Here is a 27,980-nt window from a genome sequence, read left to right on the forward strand (position 1 = left end):
ATCCTGACTCGCAAATTGGAATGTATAGGCGTACGAGGGATTCCGCTTAATTTATTTCAATCGTATCTTCGTGAGAGGACTCAGTGTGTCTGCATTGATGGTGTGCGGAGTGATAATTTGACTGTTGACTATGGCGTACCTCAAGGTTCAGTACTTGGTCCTACGCTATTTTTGATATATTTGAATGATCTTAGTCAAACAGTCCTAAAAAACTCGAACATAGTATCTTTTGCTGATGACACTGTGCTTCTGTTCCACGGATCAACGTGGGATGAGGTTAGGGAATCGAGTGAGAGCGGCTTTGAGATGGTCTTGAAATGGCTTGAAAACAATATTCTAACTTTGAATTTAGACAAGACAAAATATATGACTTTTAGTATCTATGCCAATACTCAACCAACGAATCTCTCTATAACTGCACATAGTTGTACCGACCGCACTTCATGTCACTGTGGGAAACTTTCTCCGGTGTCATCAATAAAATACCTGGGCATAACTATAGACAGTAATCTCAATTGGAAAAGCCATATTGACACGCTCGGGAAAAGAATTCGAAAATTAATCTGTATCTTTAAAAAAATTAGACATATAAAAGACCCAAACACTATCAAAACCGTATATTACTCATTGTGCCAATCACTGTTAACCTATGGTATAGTGGCATGGGGCGGAGCCAAAAAATCTAATCTCATCAACATAGAGCGTGCACAGAGGGCCGTTATTAAAGTTCTACATTTTAAACCTTTCCGTTATCCTACGGCTAAACTTTATCAGGAATTCGAGGTACTTACGGTAAGGCAGTTGTTCATAAAGGCTGCGATCCTACACCAACATCGTTTACCACAACCTACAATTATATCAAGGAGACGTGTGCCTCCTGTTTTTAAGGTACCGGAATTCAAAACTTTGTTCGCACGCGATTTTTTACCCTATCTGGGCCCTTGGCTGTATAACAAAATTAATTCTGCTTTTACTTCTATTCGGGATGTAACGTACATAACATGCAAAAAAATTATAACAACCCTACTATTAAAACTAGATTATGAAGCTACAGAGAAATTATTGAAAATATGAGGCATATTACTGACTATATATTTTATATTATCTACATTATATAAAACTTTATTAATTATTCTATGTACGCTATGATATAAAATGGCGATTTTGTAGGTAGGTATATTATTACGTTATCATATTATTAAGTATTAAAATATCATACTAAAAAAAAAAGTATTTTACTTTGGCGTACTCAAATATAATAAATAATATGCATTTATTTCGTCTTACAAATATTTTAATTAGATAAAAATACTATACATAGACCCTAAATTATATTATCATTATATCCTTTTGCTCATAAACTGCATCATTTGGTTGACACAATATTTTATTTTATCACAATAACTAATTTGTTTATAAATATTACACATTCGAGTAAACCTAGCGAATGTGTACTGTCTGTTTTGATTGTGCTATGTGGCTATCATGGACGACGTGCTGTCACTACTCTGCCGCAACACAGTTTTATTACTAGCGCGGAGGGTAGTTGTCAATCTCGGCTACCAATGTACTACATAAATTTTTAACATGTACCTTATTTAACATCACGATTGTGTTTTGGACAAATAAAGTTATTATTATTATTATTATTATATTTGTACGCTTTGGAGCTCACGGGTCAAAAGTGGCCCGGTCCTTTATAAGGCTTGCGTGGGGATACAGATCCAACACGTAGAGGCCGTTTTAAGCGCAAAATAATCGACAAAAGTGAAAGTGGTGCACATGCTGGATCTAGTCTCTGACTATATCATGGGATGTAGCCAGAGACCATCCCCAGCTTGTGCACAGGTGCTATTGCAGTTATTGGAAAATGGACTAGGGTTATGGATGAAGGATGGATGGACTGGTTACTGGGCTATGGATGGAGACTACGGGTCACCTGCCTGGTTCATAGCCTCGGACTGAAAAAATGGCAGGCGGTGACTAGCCAGCGACTAAATGGGCCCCCCCTGGCGTCATGGGTCGTATAGACCGGACTGAGGGGCAACATTGGCGTCTGCCAGCTCAGGGGTGTAGAGAGGTGTGCTGCGCTTTCTCCGAAGTTACTCGCGGCGTTATGCCCTTTAACACTTCCACCCCTGGAGCATATAGCTCTAGCGACTCCACTCTGGCCGGCCGGTTAAGGCAAACCAGAGGTGAAAGTCCTGCAGACCCTCTCGGATTCCACTTCGGCAAGCCGAAGACGAGGGTCTTGACCGACTCTCGGGAGCACTCGGATTAACAACTGGCCCCGTGGTGTCGCTACTCACCAACAGCTCGCCACAAAGCTGCCCTGCGGGGCTTATTATTATTATTATTATGTTTGTACGCTTTGGAGCTCACGGGTCAAAAGTGGCCCGGTCCTTTATAAGGCTTGCGTGGGGATACAAATCCAACACGTAGAGGCCGTTTTAAGCGCAAAATAATCGACAAAAGTGAAAGTGGTGCACATGCTGGATCTAGTCTCTGACTATATCATGGGATGTAGCCAGAGACCAGCCCCAGCCTGTGCACAGGAGCTATTGCAGTTATTGGAGAATGGACTAGGGTTATGGATGAAGGATGGATGGACTGGTTACTGGGCTATGGATGGAGACTACGGGACACCTGCCTGGTTCATAGTCTCGGACTGAAAAAATGGCAGGCGGTGACTAGCCAGCGACTAAATGGGCCCCCCCTGGCGTCATGGGTCGTATAGACCGGACTGAGGGGCAACATTGGCGTCTGCCAGCTCAGGGGTGTAGAGAGGTGTGCTGCGCTTTCTCCGAGGTTACTCGCGGCGTTATGCCCTTTAACACTTCCACCCCTGGAGCATATAGCTCTAGCGGCTCCACTCTGGCCGGCCGGTTAAGGCAAGCCAGAGGTGAAAGTCCTGCAGACCCTCTCGGATTCCACTTCGGCAAGCCGAAGACGAGGGTCTTGACCGACTCTCGGGAGCACTCGGGTTAACAACTGGCCCCGTGGTGTCGCTACTCACCAACAGCTCGCCACAAAGCTGCCCTGCGGGGCTTATTATTATTATTATTATTATCAATAGCACGATTTCGATATTATACGATTATTAATATTGAATTTATTGATAAGTGATATGATATTTTGCTCTTCATGTTGATAAATTGGCAATCTTGATTTACGAACTATGACGATGGAAAACGAGCTATTAAGGGCACGTGCTACTAAAACAGAAAACCAACTTTTATTACGATATGACGTCACAATATTTAAAACAAATGTAGTAAAAGTAATGTTTATGTAGTAGGTATTGAACATCTATGAGAAGGATACTATTTGTTATTTTAATCTAATAGTTTCAAATTCTCATTTGTACTCGCGTATTTTCTAACGCACGAGCGAACTTCGTCTCGTGCGAGCGTATACACGTGCTAGTAAGATCATAAATTGCGAGCAAAAACGCTTCGGGGGAACTACTATTACGTACGTAGCTTGAACGACATAACAAGCTAAAAATTCGCCGATTAAAGGTCACAGTTGTTGTGATTTGGTTTCGATCCCGTTCTAGGAGGGCTACTCCGAAACGCTGTTTACGTAGTTTCGGGTCTATCTGTCACAGTCGCTCATGCAGGGATGGCAATATTCGAACTTCGGATATTGTTTTTCGGAATAGCCCCGCAGGATGATAAATGGTGATGAGCTTAAAGGTTTGTCTTTCTAAGAACCTTTGTAAAATCGTACCTTCAACTGATCCTGCATGACACTGGTGTCCAAATCGGTGACTTTCTCGTGGTCGGCGGTCATTTCCCCCAACAAATCGTGAAGTCGCTGCCTGCACCCTTCGGAAGGGAGGAATATTTGGAAGTCGTCTGAGTTCTCGCTCACGTATAGGAAGAGGCATCGCTCGTCGCGTTTGTATAAACTGAAAAAGTAGACATAGTTATAATATAAAGTCTAGCGGCTGTAGGATATAACTACCCTTATACCTCAGCTACACTACTCGCGAAGTTCGCTGAAGCTGATCAAAGTAAGATAGTGTAGACACGCACTTCCCTTCAAGCAACCTCACCTCGCAACACCTAATTTCCATTGTTATCGGGTCAGTCAAAGGGGTCGAACGGTATAAAATTTGAACACGAAGTATCTTACTACCCTACTCGGCTAACTTCAGTGCTTTGTCGAAGCGCCGAAGCTGAGGTATTAAACATTATAGACACTACCACATAATCTCTAACTAAGCAAGGATGGGTATCAGATAATGGATATCAACTTATTTAAATACGCTCTTTGTAAGTATACTCGTACATAGAAACTCGTAGAAGACTATTAACCCTCGCTGTACGAGGTGGGGTGTGACACACCCCAGTCCTTTAAAAATAGCCACAATTTTAAAAATTTGCAAGTGCTGAATTTGAAATTCTCAGTAGCTGGAATTATGACACTGCTGCTTCGATCACCGTTGCAAAATCAGTCCAGCGGTGACTACCAACTGAGTTACATGCCTTTAAAGTGCGTGTGGGTGTCACACACCCCACCTGGTACGGGACGTTGTTAAAAAGTTTAAAAAAAAATCTAACAGTTTTGGTGTAAATTATATATTTTTAGCTTTGACAATTGAATAAAATTCAATACTAATATTATTTTTCGTGATTTTTACGGTATCTGAGATTTTCAAGCACTTTTAGTCAAATGAGATGAATTTTAGTGCGAATCTGGAAGTTTAGTACTGAGATCCGAAGATGTGTGTGAATATACACTTATGGGCTACAATTTATACTTGGTGATACATATTATGGGCTACTGAAATGGAATAACATATTTTATAAATAAATAAAATTGTTACGCTCCCATTTTATGCATTGAGCATACTCATTTTCTTTCATCAGAATTGTGGTATATTGAAAACCGATGATCAAAACAAATTTATACCCTTCCAGTTTTTAATTTACTTTTAAATTATAAGTAAATACTTGTACTTTGTTAAATAAAAACGGTTGTCATAATTAAAGGCACTAATTAAAAATTATACATAGGAAACTGATTCCTAAATTACAAGAACTACGGAAATTGTGTCTTTTTGTTTTTTTATGATAAAAATGTTATAATACATATTTTCAGCTCAGAGCATTTCTTAAACCTAATTAGCATACGTAAATAATCAATATTAAATATTAAATTCCACCTAAAAAAATGTTGAATGAAAATTTTATCACTTTGTATATTGGGGTGTGTCATACCCCACCTGGTACGGGACGTAACTTTTAGTCACCTGGTACACGGAGGGTTAAAAACAAGTTTCTGCACACAAATGACTGGTTTATTACATTCATTCATTGTGCGGATTTGAACCCACGACCTCTGGCATACAATTCTGAACTGTACCAAAGTCAGCCTTCAAAGCCTATTTTGGTCACTTCTATAAATAAACACTAGTAAAACATGCTGATTGAATTAGTATTTGAAGATTAGATAGATTAAATTCCAGGAATTCTTATCTGTGACCTACTTGCTATTTGTTTCAATAAAAATAGTAAATTACATGGAATTCGAGATTTAATGATAGTATTGAGGAAGATTTCCTTGTTTTGAATAAAAATATGATTAATGTATAGTGACGTCAGATGAATATTTAAGACAGTATTTATAATTTATATGCCAAAACTATGATACAATAAGTTTTCGTGATTTCTTCCCACGAGATTAGGCGACCCATTACACAAGAAACAACGTAAACTTTGTTTTACACCAGTACTAATGCCTTGATCACACGTACCGAGCAAACGGGCGAGACAGCCTAGTGCTCTTGGCCGAGTACTCGGTGTGTATGAACATTACGCCGAGTGCTCGGCCGAGCGCTCGATTGTGTGACTCGCTCACCCAACTGTCTCGACCGAGTAAACATTTTACTGTCTCGCCCGTTTACTCAGTACGTGTGATCAAGGCTTAAGATCTGTATTACTAAGTTGGTTAAAAACATCGCTCAAAACTCGATTCAATCTCGGTTTTGGATTCCGCTCCATGATTGTTCTAATAGAGATGCAAATTGAATCGAGTTTTGACCTTATCTATCAGTAGCTTATCAGTAATCAGTAACCTAAGGCCCGGTTCCCACTACGCCGGACCGGCAAATCTGCCGGACCGGTAAAACTGCCGGAAGGACTAGTGGCTGTACAACTTATATGAAGCTATTCACATTATCCCGGATCCGGCATTTTTGCCGAGCGTTTTGTCACTGCAGTTCCGGCAGAACCACCGGACTGGAGCAGTGAGAATGAATTTTTTTTGGCATCGGTCCTCCTCCCGCCATTCGGCTCGCATATTTTGATGAAGTTTGGTTCGTCAACCGCCTCTGTGTAAGACCACCTGCTTCAGACGCAGAGAACCCAGTGGGGGCAGATTTTTCTGTTCGGTTTGGTTGGTGGTAGGGCTTGTTCTAAGTCCGCCTGGCTACCACCATCTTACCTAAGTCTGTCGCCATAACAACAATGTTAACAGCATTGTTGTGTTCCGGCAGTTAGAGGTAAGATAGCCAGTTCCTCCGTGGTTGAGGATTCCGGGTGAAGCTCGCTTCCACCTTCGGCCTGATCATCACTTACCATCAGGTGTGATACAGGCCAAGAGCTTCCTCGTTGTGGATAAAAAAAAAGTAGACTGACTTGACTTTCCTATTTTCTTGCGGGATCCGGTGTTATGTGAACACTATCCGGCGTCCGGTTTCCGGCAAATCTGCCGGTCCGGCACTAAGAGCAAGGCCTAAGGCCGCTTGTAGACGTCCGTTTTTTTGACCGGACAACGGCCCGATTTTTTCACCGGATTTAGCGGTGGCGTATGGTTTATAATGAACGTGTGCACATGCATCGGACATAGGTCCGTCGAGAAAATTGACAGCAAACAAAGGATATCCGTTTTTTGACGGTCCGTCGTCCGGTGAAAAAACGGACGTCTACAAGCGCTCTAAGAGACTAACCTGTAAGTCCTGATCATGTCAGAGGTGAACAGCCACCGGTGCACCTGTCGACAGGTGCCTCTCATAGAATCCATGCAGAGGTTCAGAATCTCCACCGACTTCTCTTCGGCGCCCATATTGACGTTCACGTACGATGGTATGTATTCCTTAGTCGTTTCTAATATTAGCACCTGTAAAAATAAAAGAATTATAATGAAAAACATGGCAAGAGACACCAATATTGGAAGACATTTTCTGAAAGAGCACTTTAATCGTCGTCTCAGACAAATGACGTCCACTGCTGGACAAAGGCCTCCCCCAAGGTTTTCCAAAATGCACGGTCCTGCGCTGCCCGCATCCAGGCTCTTCCCGCGACCTTTACCAGATCGTCGGTCCACCTAGTAGGAGGCCTGCCCACGCTACGTCTTCCAGCCCGTGGTCGCCACTCGAGAACTTTCCTGCCCCAACGGCCATCGTCTTTACGAGCTATGTGCCCCGCCCACTGCCACTTGATTTTAGCAATTCTGCGAGCTATGTCGGTTACTTTGGTTCTCCTGCGGATCTCCTCATTTCTGACTTTAATAACTTCAAATAATTATAGATCGTTGCATCCACGAAGACGCGCCCCACCATTCTTCCGCTAATGTTTGAGTGTTATCGGTACACGCTAAATTATCCATGAGTGCACACGCACACTACAATAATGACGCTCGGATTGCTCGGATCAAACTCCCCGCACCCCGCGTTTACCTCCACCAAAAATTGGTGGGGCGCGTCTTCGTGGATGAAACAATCTTTCGAAAAAACTTCTTTCTTACCCTATTAGCAGAGTACATACAAATGAGTAGGTCATCTTCATAGAAACGCCCGAGCGCGGTTTGTATGTGAGCGCGCCAATACGTATGCGGCGCGCACGCACACACTGACAAAATTTAGCGTGGATTAGCGGTGATTAAATAAATTAATAAATTTTGGTACTTACAGGAAACCTGATGATGTTCTCGCTACAACTTTTTGTTGCCTCCACGAAGAATTCCATCCAAAATGAAAACACTTGCTGTTCTGGGGATGTCTCTTCGCTCTTTTTTCTAAACCTGTAGGTGAAGATAGTATTTCTTTAATAACTCCTCAATATCATTTGTATTCACTACTTGCAAACAGCATTATGTAGTAAGAAAAAGCATATGAAACCTACATTTTAGGCACATAATTACATAATACCTAGTATTTTTTTATTTTCTGTTATTTATGACACTAGGGGATACAAGCAAAAGGTGTTAAGATAATAGCTATTATGTGTAATTCATAATTAGTTCCAAATGTATAAATAAATGGCCAATGTTTTTAATTGGTTTTGAACTTTACTATAGAAACCTAAAGATTAAAATAAAATTTGTAGCACGTTGTTTTACACTTACCGGTCAATCAGCTCGATGTTCCCTATCGTGGATTTCAAATACCAGTTCGGTGGTTTCAATTTGAACATAACCTCGGCAGCCTGTATTGCTTTCACGTAGTCCTGAGCTAGAACTGATATCTCGAAGAAGGTGGCCACATCCCAGTAGTCTTTCAGTGAGGATAGACTGCCCTTCTTGCCTATTAGATGGTTTAGGACCATACCTGTGGAGAGATTGATGAATACAATAAAGACACATTTGGGAATAGAATGAAGATAATGATTTTTTTTATGTGACAAGAGGCAAACGAGCGGATCATCTGATGGTAAGTGATTACCGTCGCCCATGGACACTCAGTCTCAGGGGCGTTACAGGTGCGTTGCCGGCCTTTAAGGCCGAAAGCTGTCATCCGCTTTGCAATGGAGGGAAGTCGAACCTTAATTTCGAACTCCTCCTATGTTCTTCTGATTAATTTCGTTGCGGGTCCAATGACAGTTTAACTTTCCCCCAAGACAAACTTGACCTTCATTGGTTGGGTTGTTATGGCGGTCAAGCTGTAGAGCCTGGCTACACAGGAGTTGCAGTGGTGGGAACGAGAGGTGGGAATAGTCCCGTTCTTGAAAGCTTGCAGGTATCGGTCAACACCGCAGACGTCAGTTTAGTAGGTGTAACAAGCTGTTTGAAGTAAAATTGGGATCACATCACTGGTGTGTGAACTCATCATCATCATCATTTCAGCCACAGAATGTCCACTGCTGAGCATTGGCCTCGCCCAATGATTTCTACATCGCCCGGTTGGTAGCGACCTGTATCCAGCGCCTTCCTGCTACCATTACGATGTCGTCGGTCCACCTTGTGGGTGGACGACCCACGCTGCGTTTTACGGTACGTGGCCTCCATACATGTGTGAACTCAATATAAGTTTTCAACTAAAAGTCAATGTTACAACTTTTCCCAAACTAATATCTTTGTATGCAGTTTACCTATATGCTGCAGCTCTTGTGAATTTTTGAAGTCGTTCCCAGCTATAACTAATAGTGTCGCCAAATTAATGCCTGCATATTCATTTGGCTGCACTTCAAAACCTTGTCTGTACCTGTTGAAAAATAATGAAATTAAAGAACACGAGTAAACTGTTACTTATGTACCACCTAGCCCGGATTTATTATTTGTACGACTAGTTAAGGGTACAAGGACATAATACTAAACCCTGCGGAATTCGAATCCACAACCGAAGTTGGTATCGAAAGCACTAGGTCATTCAGCCGTCAAAAAACAAAACAAAACAGCAACGACCTTGAAGTTCTGTTTAACCTTTGGTCTTATGCGCCCGTATTCACAAACGTTACTATGAGGTCTCACAGTGCGCGTGGACGCACAGGGTGACACACGAACTAATCACAGAGCTCTATTCAATACTGTGCATTCGCAAGCAAGGAAGCATCGTTTGAGAATACGGACGTTAAATTAATAAATTAATTATGAACTACCTAGTCAAATAAATCAATATAAGTATGATTAAAATCTTACCAATGTATAGCATTCTGTAAGCTTTCCGTGTCTAGATGTTGAGATTCAACGAATTTATCTTTGTAGATACGTCCACACAGACACAGCATGTCTGGGAACCGATTTTCCTTCTTCTCTAACGCCTTGACGCATACTTTCAATGCGTTTTCTCTGTCGCCTTCTTTGTTCCGCCTAAAAAAATGATTAATTTATTTACAGAAATATCTAGATTTTTATCTATATTATCCCTACAAAAGGAGGAGAGGAAAGAAGAACAAAACACATCTCTGATATCGTTTAGTGTGTCCCTATGAACAAAATCGGGAAAGGCTGGACCGATTTGCCTTTTTGTAGGACAGTCTTTTTGAATTTTTATTGCATAAACTTTTTCATTCGGGAGAGGAGCAGAGTTGTGTGAGCTTATATTTTATTTTTTAGTGACTAGACTAATCATATCTCTTTTGCTAACTCAATAATGTCTAGTTTGACTGCCATTTGACAAAATGATGGTTCTTTGACCAAAATATCCGAAATAAACCACAAAGAGGCAAAAGGCATATTTTAGCACGACAATTATTACAGCTACAGTTGCCCAATAGCCAATTAATTAAATTAATTAAATAATAGCAACATTACTAAATAATTCTAAATACAATATCGACGTCATTCTAACCGCCATAGATAATGAACCACACGGAGAGGAAAACAAAGACATTTATTAGCTTACAACCTTTCATTTACAAACTACCTACAGGCATGACGAATGCATTTATTTCAATTCATAAACTATTGGAAATCCCATTGTAAACGCAGATTACTCCGCGTTGTTGTAAGAAGACACTCGTAGTATCACAGAATAATAATAAGTACTACGTACAGAAGTTTTACTTCGCGAAGGTATTTAAAAAAATGTATGCTCAATGTCATTAACAATATGGTGTAATTTAGCTTGTCTCAAGAGTCAAGCAAGTTTGTCAGAAGTTTTGTTGACAAACGTCAGTGATCGGTACTGCGCCGAAGCTATAGGGCTGACTTCGGTAAAATGATGTGACGTGAGGTGCCAATCTGCAGAAAATGGCGGAGGAAATACATGATTTAGCATGAATTATCATGAATAATATTAACTACTTATTTACCTCTCAGTGTCTTCAGGCAACTTAAAAAAGTACATTCTGTGTTTTTATTATTATTTAGGCAGTTAAATACTGCACAGTATTTAGTACACCATTTTCTTTATTTTTTTCCATCATACACAAGAATACGCGTGCGTGAGTCAATGTTCGCTCGTATGTGAGGCCTTGTCGAATAGTACTCTTGTAGGGGGCAATCGTGCGTGTTTTGTTTTCGATGTAAACTCGCGGAGATGAACAGGCCTGGTAGTATCGTTTGGCAAACAATTCACATTGGCATCAAGGATGAATAGCTAATTAATTCGTATTTCAGATAGTAACTATTAAAGTGTCTTTCACTATCAATTTTAAAGGTGAAATGCAGTAGATAGATATTTATTATAGCTATACTTAAAACAAAGCTGAATCGTACGGCTCGGCTAAGCTAGATACGGTGATTCTTTATACATATTTTAAAGAATTAAAGGTTCATACTCCTATTTCAGATCACTTTTGGTTGTGATATCGCCTAAGTAAAGTTGTCGCCATTATAAAACCAACTAATTATGCAACATTATAATAATTTCAACTTTACTATCGCCATTTTATATACATGCAGCGCCACCTTTTATCGATTTTCAAAACCCAAATTAGATAAAACATCACCAGTTAAGGACAAATTGATCAAAAACTTACCTATTCATAGCGAACGCGTACATGAACCTAATTATAGGCATGTTCACATAATTCTTCCTGTTCATAATCGTTTTCAGATCGTCCACGACTTGTACAATCGCATCGTAATCCTGTATCTCCCGGTAGGATATCAACATGTTCAGTATCGTATCCCCGGATAGCACGGCCGGGTCGTCTAGGCGTCGACGCATAGCGTGTAAGACGTTAGATAGTTCTTGCCCGCTGTATATCTCGCGTGCTTTGCGAAGATCGGACAGGAATTTCTCTTGGAGATGGGCTCTGAAATAAAAAATATACAGGGTGTTAGGTAAATGGGTATATGAGCCGACACTAGCCCATGTTAACATGGTCATATAAATGGTATGGTGAAGTCAGAAAATTGATATCTTAATTTTAATTATTTTAATTTTCATACAAATCGGATTTTATAAAAAATATTTTGTATGAAAATTAAAAAATTAAAATGATAATATCAAATTTCTGACTTCACCATACCATTTATAAGACCATGTTAACATGGGCTAGTGTCGGCTCATATACCCATTTACCCAACACCCTGTAGAGTTAAGACCTCTTTTGTTTCTGTCGTTACAATTTATATTTATTATGTCTGTTTTATGTGGTGTATAATAAAGCCGTGATTTTGAAGCCACGATAGCTGAACGGTGAAGGAGTCGGACTGGCCGACTCGTGATCCGGGGAACGCGGTTTCGGTCCCCGCCGCCGCTCGACTATTGTGGTGAGCTCACTCGTGATACAAGCATATTTAGATTAGTACGAGGGGCTAACGGGACTATTAGTAATTTGTGTAATAACAAATTACTAATAATCTTTTTTTTTTAATAAAAAATAAATAAATAAAGTATTCTATCTGTCCATCTGTGCAATGATGGATGGATGTTTTGAAATAAGAATTTAAATACAATGTCGAGCTTATCCTACTATGTCTTACGGTGTCCCTTTTTATAGGAGTATGGGACACAATTGAACCTTCAAAGATTTGATAAATAGAGACTTGATGTTCAACTGTAAAAGTTAATGTTAATACCCTACACATACCAAAATTTGCATATTTGTTGCTAAATCGCAACTATTCATCTGATTAAGCAATGTAAAACTCGATGTGCCGTCCGTACATTTAATAAAAGAAGAATGTATGACATCACAGCTTAGGATTTTATTTTCCTAGTACCAGATCAAAATAATACCTACGACGCAAAATGAAGATAATGTAAACAACTTTTTGCAATTAACAATATTAGGTAACAGTAAGTCCCACTCAATTTTAGCAGCATCTTTGTTATAGGTTTATCATGGTTGATTCGTGAATCATTTACCAATATTAGGTATACTTTTAACCACAGGCAAAAACAAATGGGATTTAATTGTTAACAACAGATTTTGTATTTAATTAAAAATACAGAATCATTGTGATTCAACTATTATTTTTATGATTCTATTCCAACATTAATAAAATTACACTATTTACCTACCTGTATGTAGGTATATGGTGATTTCATTTATCAGGTAAAATGATGTTCACGACTTCTATAAGTGTCCTTCTGTCTGTCCTGTTTCTTACGTTTTACTCATTGAAATGAAAAATCATAGAAAAATAAATATATTTTTAAATAGGCTACTTAGTTGAACTTATTGGAAACAGGCCAAGGCCAATAGTTCTCACCTTCAAGTTTCATCAAAATTCGTTCAGTAGTTTTTCATGACGAACTAACAAACATCCATCTATCGCAACAACTCTCCCATTTAAAATATTAAGTATAATAATAGCTACTTACTTAGTTTGAACTTCGACATCTTGCAGTATGTTTCTCAGCCTCAACGTCAGATGTTGCTTTGGGTCGGCCGACTCTTCGCCTTTGAACTTAGCCGCCGCGGGATTGGTCGTCACGCAAGTGCCGGCGTCGGTCAACTTGTACGACACAAACAAGAAGTTGGGCAGCGACATCTGGAAAATGATTTTTATTTATATCTGATATAAAGTCTATTTTGCTGTACGTTCGACATTTGGTGTTCAACAAGAAGTTGGACAGTGACATCTGGAAATGAATTTTTATTTATATCTGACTAGCTTTTGCCCGCTGCTTCAATCGCGTGAAATTTCATTTGTCACAGATTGTCATAAATTATAGCCTATATGTTATTCTGGGTTATCAAAATCCGTTCAGTAGTTTTTGCGTGAAAGAGTAACAAACATCCAGACATCCAAACTTTCGCATTTATAATATACGTAGGATGTAATGTTGAGGACTTATGATGATAGTCACATACATCTACTGTTACTCATAAGTATACCTACAACGTAGGGATGTACCAAATCAATCAAGTGATCACTTTTATTCCTGTAAAAGCTATCCCATCAAAAACAATACTTGTCACATGAAAACACGTGTAAATTAAATTATTTAGTGCGATGGCCAAGTCAATATATTTATGTAAAACGTTAAAGATTTCCTGGCCTGGACTTGGTATTACATGGATCTCACAACTTTTTACCGTAGAACAACTGAGTTGCGAGACTTGGTTTTTTTGACAAGTATTGTTTTTGATGGGATCTCATTACTTTTTGTATTTTGTAGACAGCAGTTATGTATCTAGAAAACTGGACCGAAATTGAAAAATTTTACTCGACTTGGCGGTTGCACTACCGTGCCCCCAAATATTTTAGTTTTTCCTTGATTCATACACCAAACACTACTTATATTCCAAATTTGAAGCTTCTAGGTCTGCTAGAAGTGCCTTAGAGTTTTGATGATCGGTGAGTCAGTGAGTCAGTGAGTGACAAAATTAAGTAACTTTGACCCGTTATAATTCTTAAACTACTGGTTCAAATTAAATGAAATTTTAAATATACCGTGTCTTTACAATGCCTGCATAGCTAATGAAAATTCAGCCTTCTAGTTTTATCCACAACGAAGTTACAGGCAGTCGAAAATGGCCTGAATTGCTTCGAGAAAAGGATGGTACGGCCGTGCCGCTTTTTTGCTCGACTTGGTGGGGGCACTGCCGTGCCCCCAGATTGACTGAACTGAATAGAAGTACATGACATACAAATAAACAATACTAACATGAAAAATGCACAAATGTTTCTAAAATTAAATCTGTAACAGCAACAAATAAATTATGTGCGCACTCTTATCTAAAAAATTAAAATCGAGAATTTTAATTCAGGCTTGTGAATCAAACAAATAAGTAATTAACTCAAATCTTTAAGTAATAAAAATCCCTAATTGCCTTGAGAAAGTAACTCCAATATCTATTGTAAACATAATTCTACATTAACAATGTATGTGGAACAAGCCACCGAAGATAAGTAGTTCTGATAGTAATAAAATTTCCCAGTACATAGTTGTAGATACGGCAAACGTTAAGAGACTGTAGTAATTCAATAAAAGCATCCTAGGTGTGGACGATGCATGATTGAGCAACAAAGCAATCATGTTGACAAATTGGGAGTAATAGCTATAAGACTCGGGGAACTGGACTTTGATATAACGTTTTTCCTAGCCAGATACCTAGTCCCGATAGTTTTGTGTATATTTTGTTATTATAATTTTTTATGTTGATGATTTATAATCTAGTAGCTTTGCCTGGGATTTCCTTGTATTTAGTCTGTCACAGAAGTATTAATCTTGCTCAAATACCCTATTCAAAGCATATTTATTATAAAAAAAAATTTATCATGAAGGCATAAGATGAGTTTTGCTTAATGCTCCGTTATCTGTACCATAATACCATTATAAATTACATCATAGTGGTAAATTGGCATCTGATGTAGACAAACCAGGAACTTCTTAGTGATTGCTAAATTTTATAAAATTATTATTATCATTGTTTTTATTATCAAACTTTTTGAACATTTCAAAACATTTACCTTTAGCCGCAATGTGGAGTCTGGATCAATGTCATTGAATAACAGGACATTTTCCTTCATGTCAAAACTCTCGCGCACTCCCAGATGGTACAGCAACGAGCTCTGTTGCACTTGCAGACTGAGGTCCACCAGCGCAACGTCCGCATTGTAGAATGTGTCGAGGACGCTTGTCTCGCCAAAGTCAAGTTTCTCAAACTAAAAGAGACAGGTCACTTTTAATTTAATAATTCAGCATCAGGTCATTAATTTAGCCTCTCTAATTTACCAGAGGCATTGAGAATTTGTCTTACAATCCCCAAGCCAGATGGGTTCGAAAGGTTACTCTTATTAAATACATTTAGGCCCGATTCAACCAAACTTTTATCCGAGAATAACACCCGGTATTACTGGCACATTGACAGTTTCAGTATAGAAAATATGTCAAAACTGACGATTTATTCTGAGATTAATATTTACTCTTGTTTGGTCGAATCCACCCATAATATCCTAAATTATAATTATTAAAAGCAGCAACATTGACAATAGATATGCATAAATTAAATGAAAAAATATTCATTCATACCTATTAACATTCAACTGAGTAATTAATTGTTTACAATGAATTTCAAGGAACTGTATCAGATTAAAAGGTAACATATTTTTAGAAGTGTTTAAGATGTAGAAGAATAATAAAAAAATTCTCACATGAATATGGTGCAGGTTAGCATTCACAAGGTCAGAAGCTAGACGCACTTCTTCAAGTGCTCTTCTTCTGTGTGAAAGATTTGTTGATTGATTCACGTCAAGAACACAAGCAATATCCATCCGGGGCCTCTGGTTGGCGGCCCCAGCCTGCACAGTTGCACTAGAGCCATCGCTTCCAATGCTCTCACAAATGCTTCTCACTTCACCTAAAAATACTCAACATTAGAACCAAAAAACCAAAGTTCAACACAACAACAAAGTTCGTATGAACCACCTGTGTCCTCCAGAGCGCCCGAACTATTCCCGGAGCCGAAAGTTATCATTTTCTCACGTTTTTATTTACATTGGGGCTGTTTATTAGCGCATTTCACGAATAATTTACGCAGCGCTAAAATAAAATCGACAACAAGTAGCCACAGATGAGACAGCAAGTAGCTGTCGCGACTGCGAGCGAGCTTGGTTGTTATTTAACAGTAGTGTTGTATGTAGACATTTTAGCTCATTTTCTGAGCTATAAAAACATTAAGAATATTTTATTACTTGAAAACTTTTACACAAACTTACATTATTAAAAAAAAGATAAATTGTATTTTTAATAAGTGGTAATATATAACAACGCTTCAATTCTGAAGAAATAATAATAGTAGGGATTTAGGGAATATAGAATAAAACAACTGAATTTTTTTTAATTATAATTTTAACCCTCAAAAGCAAAATGTTTTTACAACAAATTAATAATAATTCCCCCTAAAGGCCTGTGCTCTGCAACCACTACACCAAAAAAAATACAGTAAAAAAAAAATTGTGCTTCTGATAATTTTATTATAATATTAGGGAAAATAAATAAATGACCAACATCATGTATTAAAACGACGTATTATAACACCTTGTATTGCTTTTTTAACAGATCCAACCGAAGACTCCTCACTCCCAAGTCCAATATTTTTACTCGTTTGTGTTATGCGTCAGGCAGGCAATCAGAAAAGTTGTAGCTTCTTTAAAAATCTGTTGATACTTTTTTTGACCAGGTTTCCTAATTGAAATTTTTCCTTGAGTTGAGCGTATTTTTTAATGATCAATCAGGAATTATTTTTTCATATTAAATTAATTCTTGAGTGTAGAAATACCACGTTCTATCTGGAAAATTTAATCCAGAATACGGGCCTTTCTTACATTATTTATTTTAATTAATTTTAATGAAATAAATTGTTAAGTTTTATTCGTATTGGAACGCGGATCTCTTGTCAGGTATGTTTCTTTAACTAATTCACAGGGACTATATTTCAATTTAGTAAAATCGGTTTCCTTATCACTGCGCCGCGAGCGATATCAGCACGCACCTACGGTGCAATAACGTCACTTATGCAATTTTTTTTCAAAACTTAACTGGTTATGAGAAAATACTCCAACTACCTCTCTTAGTTTACTTTGATTCAGTTAAGTTTTGAAAAAATTGCATAAGTGACGTTATTGCACCGTAGCCGTAGGTGCGAGCAGTAATGCAATTTTTTGCTAATGAAACACCAGTTGATTTGTCAGCTCATCAGAAAGAGGTCAATACGCTGATTTTCGATCAATATAAAACTCAGATTTTGCAAAAATAGGAGCTACTGCTTACCATGGCAGAATAATTAATTATAATTTTATTTATAAAATATTACTGCTATTTACAAAAATACTGCATTTTATTTGATTGGTAGTGGAGAACGCATTAATGCTATTTATTTTGTTGAATGTATTATTTTTAAGTAAGTTTGCACATAATAAAATTAAGCTACTAATAATATGTAGTAGCTCATGTTGTACCTGGTACATCACTATAACTGTCTGGATTTTCCAGAGGCCATGTCTATTAACGCCATCTAGTTTGAAATATGTCATTGTTAAAAACTTTTGACAATGGTTTGACTTTGACACCAATTGTTTTTACATCGACATCAATAGATGGAGCTACTAACATTTTACTCATTTTACTTGATGAATCTTGACAAAAACCAAAGGAGGAGGAGGACTTGGAACTTGGAAAAAGGAAAGGGAATATTTTTAAGAATGTACTTATAAGTAAATCATTACGTCTTTCTCACAATATTGTACTCATGTGCGAGGTGTTCGTATTGAGTTTAGCACGACGCGACGGGTCAGTTTAGTGTTGGGCTCTTCTTTCTCAGAGTTTAGGTTTCGCTTCGAATCTCACAATCAATCAACTAAACAATACAGACTGAAAACATAAAAATATTAATATATTTTGGCCAATATAAATATCGAGCCCCTAGGTCCAATGAAATACCAAAGAAACTTTAAAAACATCTAAGCCGGTCTTCTTGGTGTATCTGTCGGGCCGTTTCATTGGCCGACACAAATAGGGCGAGAACAAGAGGGAGTGATGATTTTCGGTTGGTTGGAGCTAGAGATGTGCCAAGTCAGTCTGATTCTAGTACTACTGACTCGAATACCTAGCAGGCACTCACGTACTCGAGTATAAATAAAATAGGCTGTATTCGTATGCACAATACTCGAATATCTAATCTGTGCTCAAATACAGAATGAGAGCGGCGGGAACGAAGCGAGTCGGCGACTCGGCGAGTCTCCTACTGGAAAAGCCGATAGCTAGCATAGTAGAACGCGCTACATGCTTGTTTGCATGCTATAACTTACCTACCTAGACTGGTTGTTAGGTCAAATATTGTGTTAGATCAAAAATTTATGTGTACCTATAAATGAAACATTACAAACCCGGCTCATCGCACGTGGCGGGTCGTGGCGGCGCTGTCACGCCTGTCACGCTTGCTGAGGTCGTGGACGGCTGGTCTGGAGCATCAATACATGCGCGCGGAGACGTTGGTGGCGCGCGTTGTCGCTGATTGTAAGCGCTCGCGGGCGCAGCGGCACGTGTATTTTTCTCAGCAACCTCTTCTATTTCGCGTGCTTTTCTTAGTAGCGTTTCAAATTTATCAACTTCTTCTCTCCGTAAACGTTCTCGCACTCTAACATGAAGTAGGCCGTAAACCATGTCGAGTTGTACTTTCTCGCTTAGGTCTTCATGCGGGAGGCGCGCTAGAAGAGAGCGTGCTTTGGATATGTACAGCTCAGTTCTCTCCCGGAGTTTTTGCGGCTTCGAGAATAACTCTCTGTAAATCCTATGTGGAGGACTGCTGTTGCCGAAAACGCTGCGGAGGTGCTGAAGGGCATTTCTCCACGAGGTGATCGTGGACTTAACTCCCTGCCACCACGTGGCTGTATCGTGTGTGAGTAACATCGACAAACCACGTAAGGCGTTAGCATCACTTACGTTAGCGCTGTCTTTAAATGCCTCCAAAGCGTCTATAAAACCGTTGAGGAACTCGGTGGGCGCTCCGCTGTAGGTTGCTTTACACGAGGCGAACGTTCCAGATGCGGCGTGAGTCGGCGCGGGCTGTGAAGATGGCGAGCGACACTCGAGCAGTTCAAGCACTCTTGATAGCATGTGCTCAAAGTTTTCTGCCTGCGACTGTTGCAGGGACAACATCATGGCGGTGAGGTCGTTCGCGGTGATAGGTGTCGACGTCATCGTTGGCACATGTCGGCTCGGCGTGCTTGCGGCGTTGTTGTCGTAACCATCCTCTTCCACTTTGAAATAGCGTGGCATTTTCTTCTAATTTTATAATTAACAGACACAGAGCTTGTATTCTTAAAATTGGGCTGCAAGTTTATCGCACGCTGCAAATGATGTACACGACGTATAAGCACTTATGTTCGGAAAACATGTATCACTTTGAAATTCACAATCAACTAATTAACTATTACTGCACTAGTACTGCAGCAAAACATAATAATATTACTATTTAATAACCAAAAGGACAATACAGAGATACAGACTGACAATATAAAAACACATAATATTATTATTTGGCCAATAAAAATATCGCGCCCCTAGTTGTTATCTTTTGGGCCGCTTGATTGGCCGACGCATAGGGCGCAAACAGGATGGTAATTTTCGGTTGTTTGGCGCTAGAGATGTGCCAAGTCAGTCTGATTCGAGTACTGACACTACTATTGACTCGAATACCTAGCAGGTACTCACGTAATCGAGTATTTAAAATACACCATTTCGGATCCACAATACTCGAGTAGGTAGGCACTAACATCGAATTTTGAATGTCCGCTCCACTTTAAAGAGCATCGTTTGTGTTGAAGAATCGTTGCAGGTTCCAAAAAGTGTTTATGTTTCTTGAAAGTTGCATAATATTATTATCATTTTGATGTGTCGAACTTTTGGTTTGAGGATTTTAGTGTTATCTAAGTTTTAGTGTTTTTGTGAGACAAAGCAATATTGCATCTAAAACTTTAGATCTTCTAAATTCCAATTAAACTAATAATTGCTAAGTTTATGATGCTATGCCTTAGTTACCAAAGAATTATTATTTGATTAAATGACCGATTAAAGCTCAGTATTCTAATATGCCCAAGACTCGAGTCCTAATTCGACTCTCTTTCAACGAATACCAAAATATTCGAATATCAAAAATAGCCGACTCGGCACGTCACTAGTTGGCGCATACGGCATTCATCAATCATCACTCATTATCATTAACTGAACGTCTAATTACCTACTTGTATTAACATAAATATTACTTACTTAACACTGGCTAAATATTATGTAAACAGCACCAGCACGATGCCAAAATCTAAACAAAAAAGAAAAATAGAGCACGGGAGCCGCCGATAGATGGCGCTATAGAGCGCGCTACAGTATTTTTCTCAGATCTCTGAAAAAACGGCCGAATACTGAAACACTACTCAAATCTGTCACTCAGCTGACGGGCTCCTAAATTTAAGTATCCTTCAATTTTAAATGGTATTCTCAAACGCCACTCAACGGATTTGAAGCCGTGATCAGCTAAGCAGCTCTCAAATGTTTACCTACTGGCAACATTTACCAAAAAAAGTATGTTTTCATTTACACAAATCGATAGTGGAAATATCAATTACTGTAAGGGACAAAACACGACTTTTCAGGAGAGCCAAAAAACGATTTTTTTTTTCTTTATACTTCAATATCTTTTTATGTGATGTTACGATTTAAATAGTTTCTATGGCAAAGTTTCTTAGAATTTTCTGTTCTTTCATAATATAAACGCCAAATTTTCGAAAAATGGGTAGTTTAAAAGATAGCATGTCCCTTACATTAAAAAAACGAGCTTGACTGTACCTTACAATGTTGAAATTTCACAGTATGGAATATCATGTATGTTGTAAGGTACATTTAAGAATAAACACGACAGTAATATTATTGTAACTTGACAATTTTAACATTGAAACCTGATGTAAGTAGAGGTTGCATTCGAGTATTCATTAACAAAACGAAGAGAAGAGATAGAAACAAGACAACTTAGTGTTCACAAATGCAGTTGGAGGCATCAAATACACATCACCAACAAAACATTTAGTCACTGATGATGCCTACGTCTGCATTTGTGAACAAGTTGTCTTGTTTCTATCTTTTTCTGTTCATTTTTACGCAGTTAGGTTTTTTTTTTTCAATCATCGTTCGTTCGTTTTAGCCGAATGACGTCCACTGCTGGACAAAGGTCTTCCCCCAAGGATTTCCACAACAACCGGTCCTGCGCCGCCCGCATCCAGGCACCTCCTACAACCTTCACCAGATCGTCGGTCGACCTAGTGGGGGTCTGCAGCACATTACGTCTTCCAGCTCGTGGTCGCCACTCAAGAATTTTTCTGCCCCAGCGGCCATCAGCTTTGCAAGCTACGAGCTCCATCCACTGCCACTTGATTTTAGCGATTCTGCGGACTATGTCAGTCACTTTGGTTCTCCTGCGGATCACGTCATTTCTGGTTCAATCACTACGAGCATAGCACGCTCCATCGCCTTTGACCTTGAGTCTTCTTATGAGGCCCACAGTAAGCGACCACGTCTCAGATTCATATGTTATCAAAGACTTTTGTCTTGAGACAGTGCGATATTTCAGACGTGAGAATATCACGAAGCTTCCTGAACGTTGCCAGCCGAGTTGGATTCGACGATTGACCTCTTCCTCGAAGTTAGACCTACCTAAGGCTGGTTTTAGTGTCACGCAGACCGTCAGTGCGGATCGCTCCGCACAGCCAATCTGTATGAACTGATAGGGAGCGAGCGATTCCTGCGGACCGCATTACTCTAAAACGCTTCCTCGAAGTTTACAGATCGGCTGTGTGAAGCGGATCCGCACTGGACGGTCCGCGTGACACTATAACCAGCCTAACTGGACTGTTTGTACTAGGTATATAAGTGTCAACAACTGCCGAATGTAGAGTATCCAACCTTTAGAGGAGTGGGTGCAACACGGACATTTGACATGATTTTGTCTTGTCCATGTTTCATTTTAAGACCCCCTTGTTGAGAGGCTCGACTCAGGCCATTGTGCATTGTGCCTAGATCTTCCACGGTCTCAGCCATGGCTATGATATCGTTTGCGAATCGAAGGTGGGTTATTTACTCACCGTTGATATTTATGCCGAATCCGTTCCAGTCCAGAAACAGTTTCGGAGTTTTCAGTTCCCCCTGTCTGCTGCTGCAACTGGTTTCGAGTCTTGATCCTGGAGACGGAACGACATTGTGGCGTTTTCGTACAAGCCTTTCAACATTTCGATGTATCGATATAGGTAGTCAATTTGACACCGTTGGAGAAACTGTAGTAGGTACTACCCAGGTCTCGATCGAAGCTTTCTCATAGTCCACAAACGCCAGGCAAAGTGACTGACTATACTCCTCGGTCTTCTGTATAATCTGCCGTGGCGTATGTATGTGGTGTACTAAAGCGATTGAGAGGCTGGAAGTCATCGAGCTTACGAGCGAGACGATTCGTAATGACTCTCGAAAACAGCTTGTAGACATGGCTCGGAAGTGAGATGGGTCTACAGGGTGTTTCAAAAAAACCCCTAATAACTGAAGGGTATTTAATAGACGTCTATAAAGAGTCCCTTGTTAATTTCTTACAGTCATAGCGACATATTCAAATTTCGGGTAAATTTATGTAAAATAAAAATATCGATTATAAAAATTCCCATCACTAATTTGGGTTCATTGTCCTACCAGGAGTGACCAGGAGCAACTTTCTATGTTCACGCCCCCGGCCACGCCTCATTAAAACATTCTGTGCGCCTAGTATTTACTAGGTATTATTATTATTTAATACCTACGTAGAAAAAAATACACGCACGTCGTTAACAAAACAACAAGCATTCAAAATTATGGTTAGGTACATCCTACCTACAAAAGTGGCTCAAAATGACGTCCTCCTTGCTGCACGCATATTCTTGCCCGTCTTGTTATTCGCGGCGCAAAGTCAGTAGGAATCAATTCCTGTGTGCGGCGGTAGTGGAACGGATGTTGACCATCTTCTTTCAGTGTTCGCCAAACTGAAACATGGTTCATTCCAAGTCGCGCCCCGGCGCGCCTTGTACTGGTCGTCGGTTCGTCTTCAAAGAGTTGCAGAACCTCTTCTGCACGCATTTCGTTTGTATTTGGGCGTCCACTAGAACCCGATCGATGAAAAGAGCCCGTAGAATGGAGACGTGTCACCATATCATGGAAACACTGATACGACGGAAGCCGTCGCTGGTCAGCCGCCGGTCTACCTTCGATAAACTGTTCCCGATAAAGTTCACGGGCTTGAGTTAAATTTCCATCAGCTCGAGCCACACACAGCATCATCTCATAATATTCGGAATTAGAAAACATTGCCATTGTAGCAAAACAACACAAAACACAAAGCTTTCGAAAGTAGTTAAACGATAGGAAAACACACCGATCACGCACGAAGCATAATGAACGACTAAATCAAAGAAGAGCCGACGGCCGGTGTCGCGATCTTTCGGCGCTTCTGCACACTGCAAAGTGGTGCGAACGGGATCGTGCCACATGCCAAATTTTTGCAACTTCTTATTATGACAATGCAACATTTCAACAACATTTTAACAATGATTTTAGTACGCTAATTTTTATTTCGCAGGTAAAGGAATGTCGCAATGTCGTTTATGTACCTACTTTGTCTACCAAGTTACGTCTCATTTTAAAATAGAAGAAATGTTAATGAATTCTCAGATTTATTTTCATATCAACATTCTAAAGCGTCCCTTAATAATTTTCACTTTTACAAAAGCAGCCTAAGACTGATTTACACGTATTAAGTAGTTAAGTAGGTAACTAAATTTTAACTTAATTTTAAGTCTATGTCCAAATGTCTCATAATTAGTATGAAACTGCTTATCAAAAGGTGTCAAGTGATAAGCCCCATCCACCAACTTACCCGAAAAATGAAGGTAAAATTTAGTTATCTACTTATCATCATCAATCATCCTTTAAGACTTAATTTTAAGTGATTAAATTGCATTTAAACGACATGCAAATTCAAATTTAGTTACCTACTTATTACGTGTAAATCAGCCTTAATCATTTGTAAAACTTGATGTGAACGCCTCTGTACCTACTAATATCTAAAGATAGAACACTATTCAAATTCCGAACCTTGATGATCTCGTGTGGGAATCGAACCCGCGTTTTCCGCAATCCCGGTGGCTAACCTTTGAGCTACCGAAGCCCCAATGGACCGAACTAATCTTTAACCTCCTTAATAATAATATGATAAAACATGCAGCGTCCCATTGTCACTTGATGGTGAGTGACGTAGACAACAACGGGACGCTGCACGTGCTGTCAGCAGTTACAGTCGGCAGCTCGGTTCCAAATAGTACCTTAATTTATTCATTTAAGAAAAACACTACAAATTACAATCATGAAAAGACATTGCATTGCAGACTTGTTAGACAGTATTGTACTAGATAATAATCCTAAACGTGTTTACACGGGAACATTAATTGCATCTCTGTTAATAATAAACTTTCCTCTTAAACTTACTGCAACATCAGAAACATGACTGTTCTACAATTAATGTAAAACCAGAATCAGAGCCCCGATTACGGTAACTTTTATAACGTCTACAATCCAGACGCGTTTCTGATTCTGCGATACGATTGGTCAAAACAGCTGACGTACGCTGTTGAACGACCAATCGTATCGCAGAATCGAGAAGCGTGTCTGGATTGTTGACGTTAAAAATTACCGTAATCGGGGCTCAGCTAGCCAAATATGCATTCCGAAAACAGATGAGTATGCAATTCAAATAGTTGTGCTTAGACGAAAGCTGATGCCAAGTTTGAATTACATAGATTGCGTTTTTCGTGTAAAGGTCAGTTTTTTTTTGCTATTTTTGATTTATTTTGTTTGACAAAGAGATAATTACAAAACGATTAAATACATGCCATTAAGTAGGTAGTGGCTAAACTTAAATTTAACAAAACATTGAGTGAATGTGTTCAAACACGCAAAGTAAATAATAGGCTCGGCGAGTTAAGGAACAAAGGTCACCTTCTCTTTGACTGAGCCTCAATGTTTACACGTTCTGATATCAGTGCAGTGTCAATAACGCGCACCTACTTAGTATTTCTCCCATACCTTTATTCAGCCGCCTTGTTTAGTTTAAGCATATTAAAGTAATGGCATCCCGTGATTATGTTCTAGCATTACCTTTGTAATAAGTTTACGTTTACAGTAAGAGTTTGCTGAATTAGAATTACATACACAATCTTAAGAGTATTTGTACCACCAAAAGTTAAACATACAAAAGGCATAATGTTTAAAATTATTTGTGTATAAAAAAATATTGTTGGTCCGGAATTAGTACGCAATGCATATTTCGGCCCATTGTGTACCAGGCGCGCAGCGCTGCGCACGAGTTAGCCGTTAGAGTGGGCGCCAGGGCGGGGGGTGGTGGGCTCCAGGGCGGGGGGTGGGTGTTCCCTAGCCCACTCACTAATGAGGTTGCCAACATTTTCTTTGGGTATTATTTTAATTTTTCATTGATTTTTAAGATTTTAAGTTTAAAAGTACGAGACGATTTTGAAATTTATTAAAGAAAGGTTTATGAGTAAATAAAAGCATATTTTTTAAATGAATAGTTTAACAATTGGCCGCGATCTCACCTGATGGTAAGTTAGTATTACGATATTGTATCATGCATGAATCATGCCTGACTAGTAGACTAGGCATTTATGTGTTTTGAAATAATGATTATGGATGTGAGTAGTTAATGTTTTTTGATTTTCTGTTACGACAAATTTTATCGAATGGAGGGACTTACACGGAGTTGTACGATACGATGCTGCAGTATGACGTCATGTTCTTCATACCAACTTAAAATTTCATTTTTGGGATATTTGAAAAATGTAATAAGGCGCCCCACTCGCCCCCGCGAACGCGCGGGTTTAAAAGGTGCCAACACTGCCAACCATTACTATGCAAATGTGCAAACTCAAAACATGCCACCAAAAAAAATTCTAAGTAAAAATGTTTACAATCACTGTCTATTAGGGTTTCGTAAAGGAAACTGAAAACCCAAAATGCTTAAGCTCAAGCACTGATGTTTCCCTAGTACTTTTGCTTCCACGTTGGCCTTTCTTTGAGCACTTGCCTTACTAAATAAAATGTTTGTCAAAATGTACCTACGTTTTTTGTTGTTGTTGTTATTATTATTATTATTTTAGAATTGTTTTAAATTCTCAGCATTTTTTTAAATGCCGCTATTAATGTTATTATTATTGGCAAATTATTACAAAATAATAATAATGGTACAGATGCGTTCACATCAACCTTTTGCTGCTTAAATAAGACCCATTTTGCAAGGATTTTGTAAAATATGATGTGAACGCCTCTGTATCCAATGACTACTCAACAAATTGTTAAAATAAAAAAATGAAATAAAACTAAGGCCTCATTTACGGAGACGCCGGGCATCTTACGCTGTGCGACCAACTGAGTTCAAACATTGGCATTGTGTGTGCATGAGTGCTTTTACGGAAAAGCGATTTAAGACGCGTATTCTTGAAATGGAACGTTATTTGCAGCCGAATCCTGCGGATGGCTTCGATGCGTCTCACACGGCGTTTATTGTTGCGGCATCCGTGGCAATACTCGCTGAAGGATTCACCGCGGGAAGAGAGGTTGGCACACCACTTCTACCGACTCGCATCAATATTTTTTGTGTTTACCATGCGCTGCGGCTCCGTAATTATGAGGCCTTATTGGTGCTTATGGTGAACTTACAAACGGGTTACTAAATGCTTATTTTTATACGGAACACAATTCAATCTTACTCCTGGTGGTACCAGGAAAGGTACTAGGAGTAAGCTAAAGAGGGGCGGAAAGATGGGCGGAAATGCAATTTCAAAGATTAAATAATAACAGAATTCGACTAAAGGTACGGTAACGTAACCTACCTGGAATTTCACGGATTTTTTTATTTTTTTTCTGTTGTCTAAGAATGTTTGAAAACTATCATTAGTAGTGATGTTGCTATCGGAAAAAGTTATTTACTTACGATTTTTTTTCCATCAAGTGGCCTGGTTTCGATAGATGAAGTTTTCACAAAATTTTTCAAATGTACGTACACATGTAAAGTGTTAGTGAGTACCTATTTAAAATGTTTATTTAACGAACAAACATGCTTTGAACACATCGATAAAGGAAGTAGGCAAAAAATGCGGCTAATTGACATTCTGAAAAATACAAAGTCTATGATTTGCGTTCGATGAACCCCGCTGCAGCTGATCGATAGTGAGGGAATTCATATCGATATTTTTGGAAACTTTCGATGTACGTTATTTCCAAAACCGTTCAAGATATGACAATAGGAACAACGGCTTCTATTTCAGATTGTTTCAGT

At 39.1% G+C, this 27,980-nt stretch overlaps 1 protein-coding gene across 1 annotated transcript in view; it reads right to left on the bottom strand.

The window, feature by feature from the left end:
- Positions 1-16,632, bottom strand: part of LOC135072636 (mitogen-activated protein kinase kinase kinase 15) — a 51,639-nt gene extending 35,007 nt beyond the window's left edge. Inside the window, exons 1-11 of the mRNA XM_063966641.1 lie at positions 16,499-16,632; positions 16,225-16,430; positions 15,541-15,735; positions 13,445-13,614; positions 11,649-11,927; positions 9,865-10,035; positions 9,318-9,430; positions 8,356-8,557; positions 7,920-8,031; positions 6,959-7,128; positions 3,733-3,913 (exon numbers count right to left, since the gene is read on the bottom strand). Coding sequence (XP_063822711.1) covers positions 3,733-3,913; positions 6,959-7,128; positions 7,920-8,031; positions 8,356-8,557; positions 9,318-9,430; positions 9,865-10,035; positions 11,649-11,927; positions 13,445-13,614; positions 15,541-15,735; positions 16,225-16,430; positions 16,499-16,547 — 1,848 coding nt within the window. The 5' untranslated portion in view covers positions 16,548-16,632. The remainder of the gene's footprint in view (positions 1-3,732; positions 3,914-6,958; positions 7,129-7,919; positions 8,032-8,355; positions 8,558-9,317; positions 9,431-9,864; positions 10,036-11,648; positions 11,928-13,444; positions 13,615-15,540; positions 15,736-16,224; positions 16,431-16,498) is intronic.
- Positions 16,633-27,980: the final 11,348 nt, after the last annotated feature.

Source organism: Ostrinia nubilalis, chromosome 6, assembly GCF_963855985.1.
Source record: "Ostrinia nubilalis chromosome 6, ilOstNubi1.1, whole genome shotgun sequence".
Classification (NCBI taxonomy): Eukaryota; Metazoa; Arthropoda; class Insecta; order Lepidoptera; family Crambidae; genus Ostrinia; species Ostrinia nubilalis.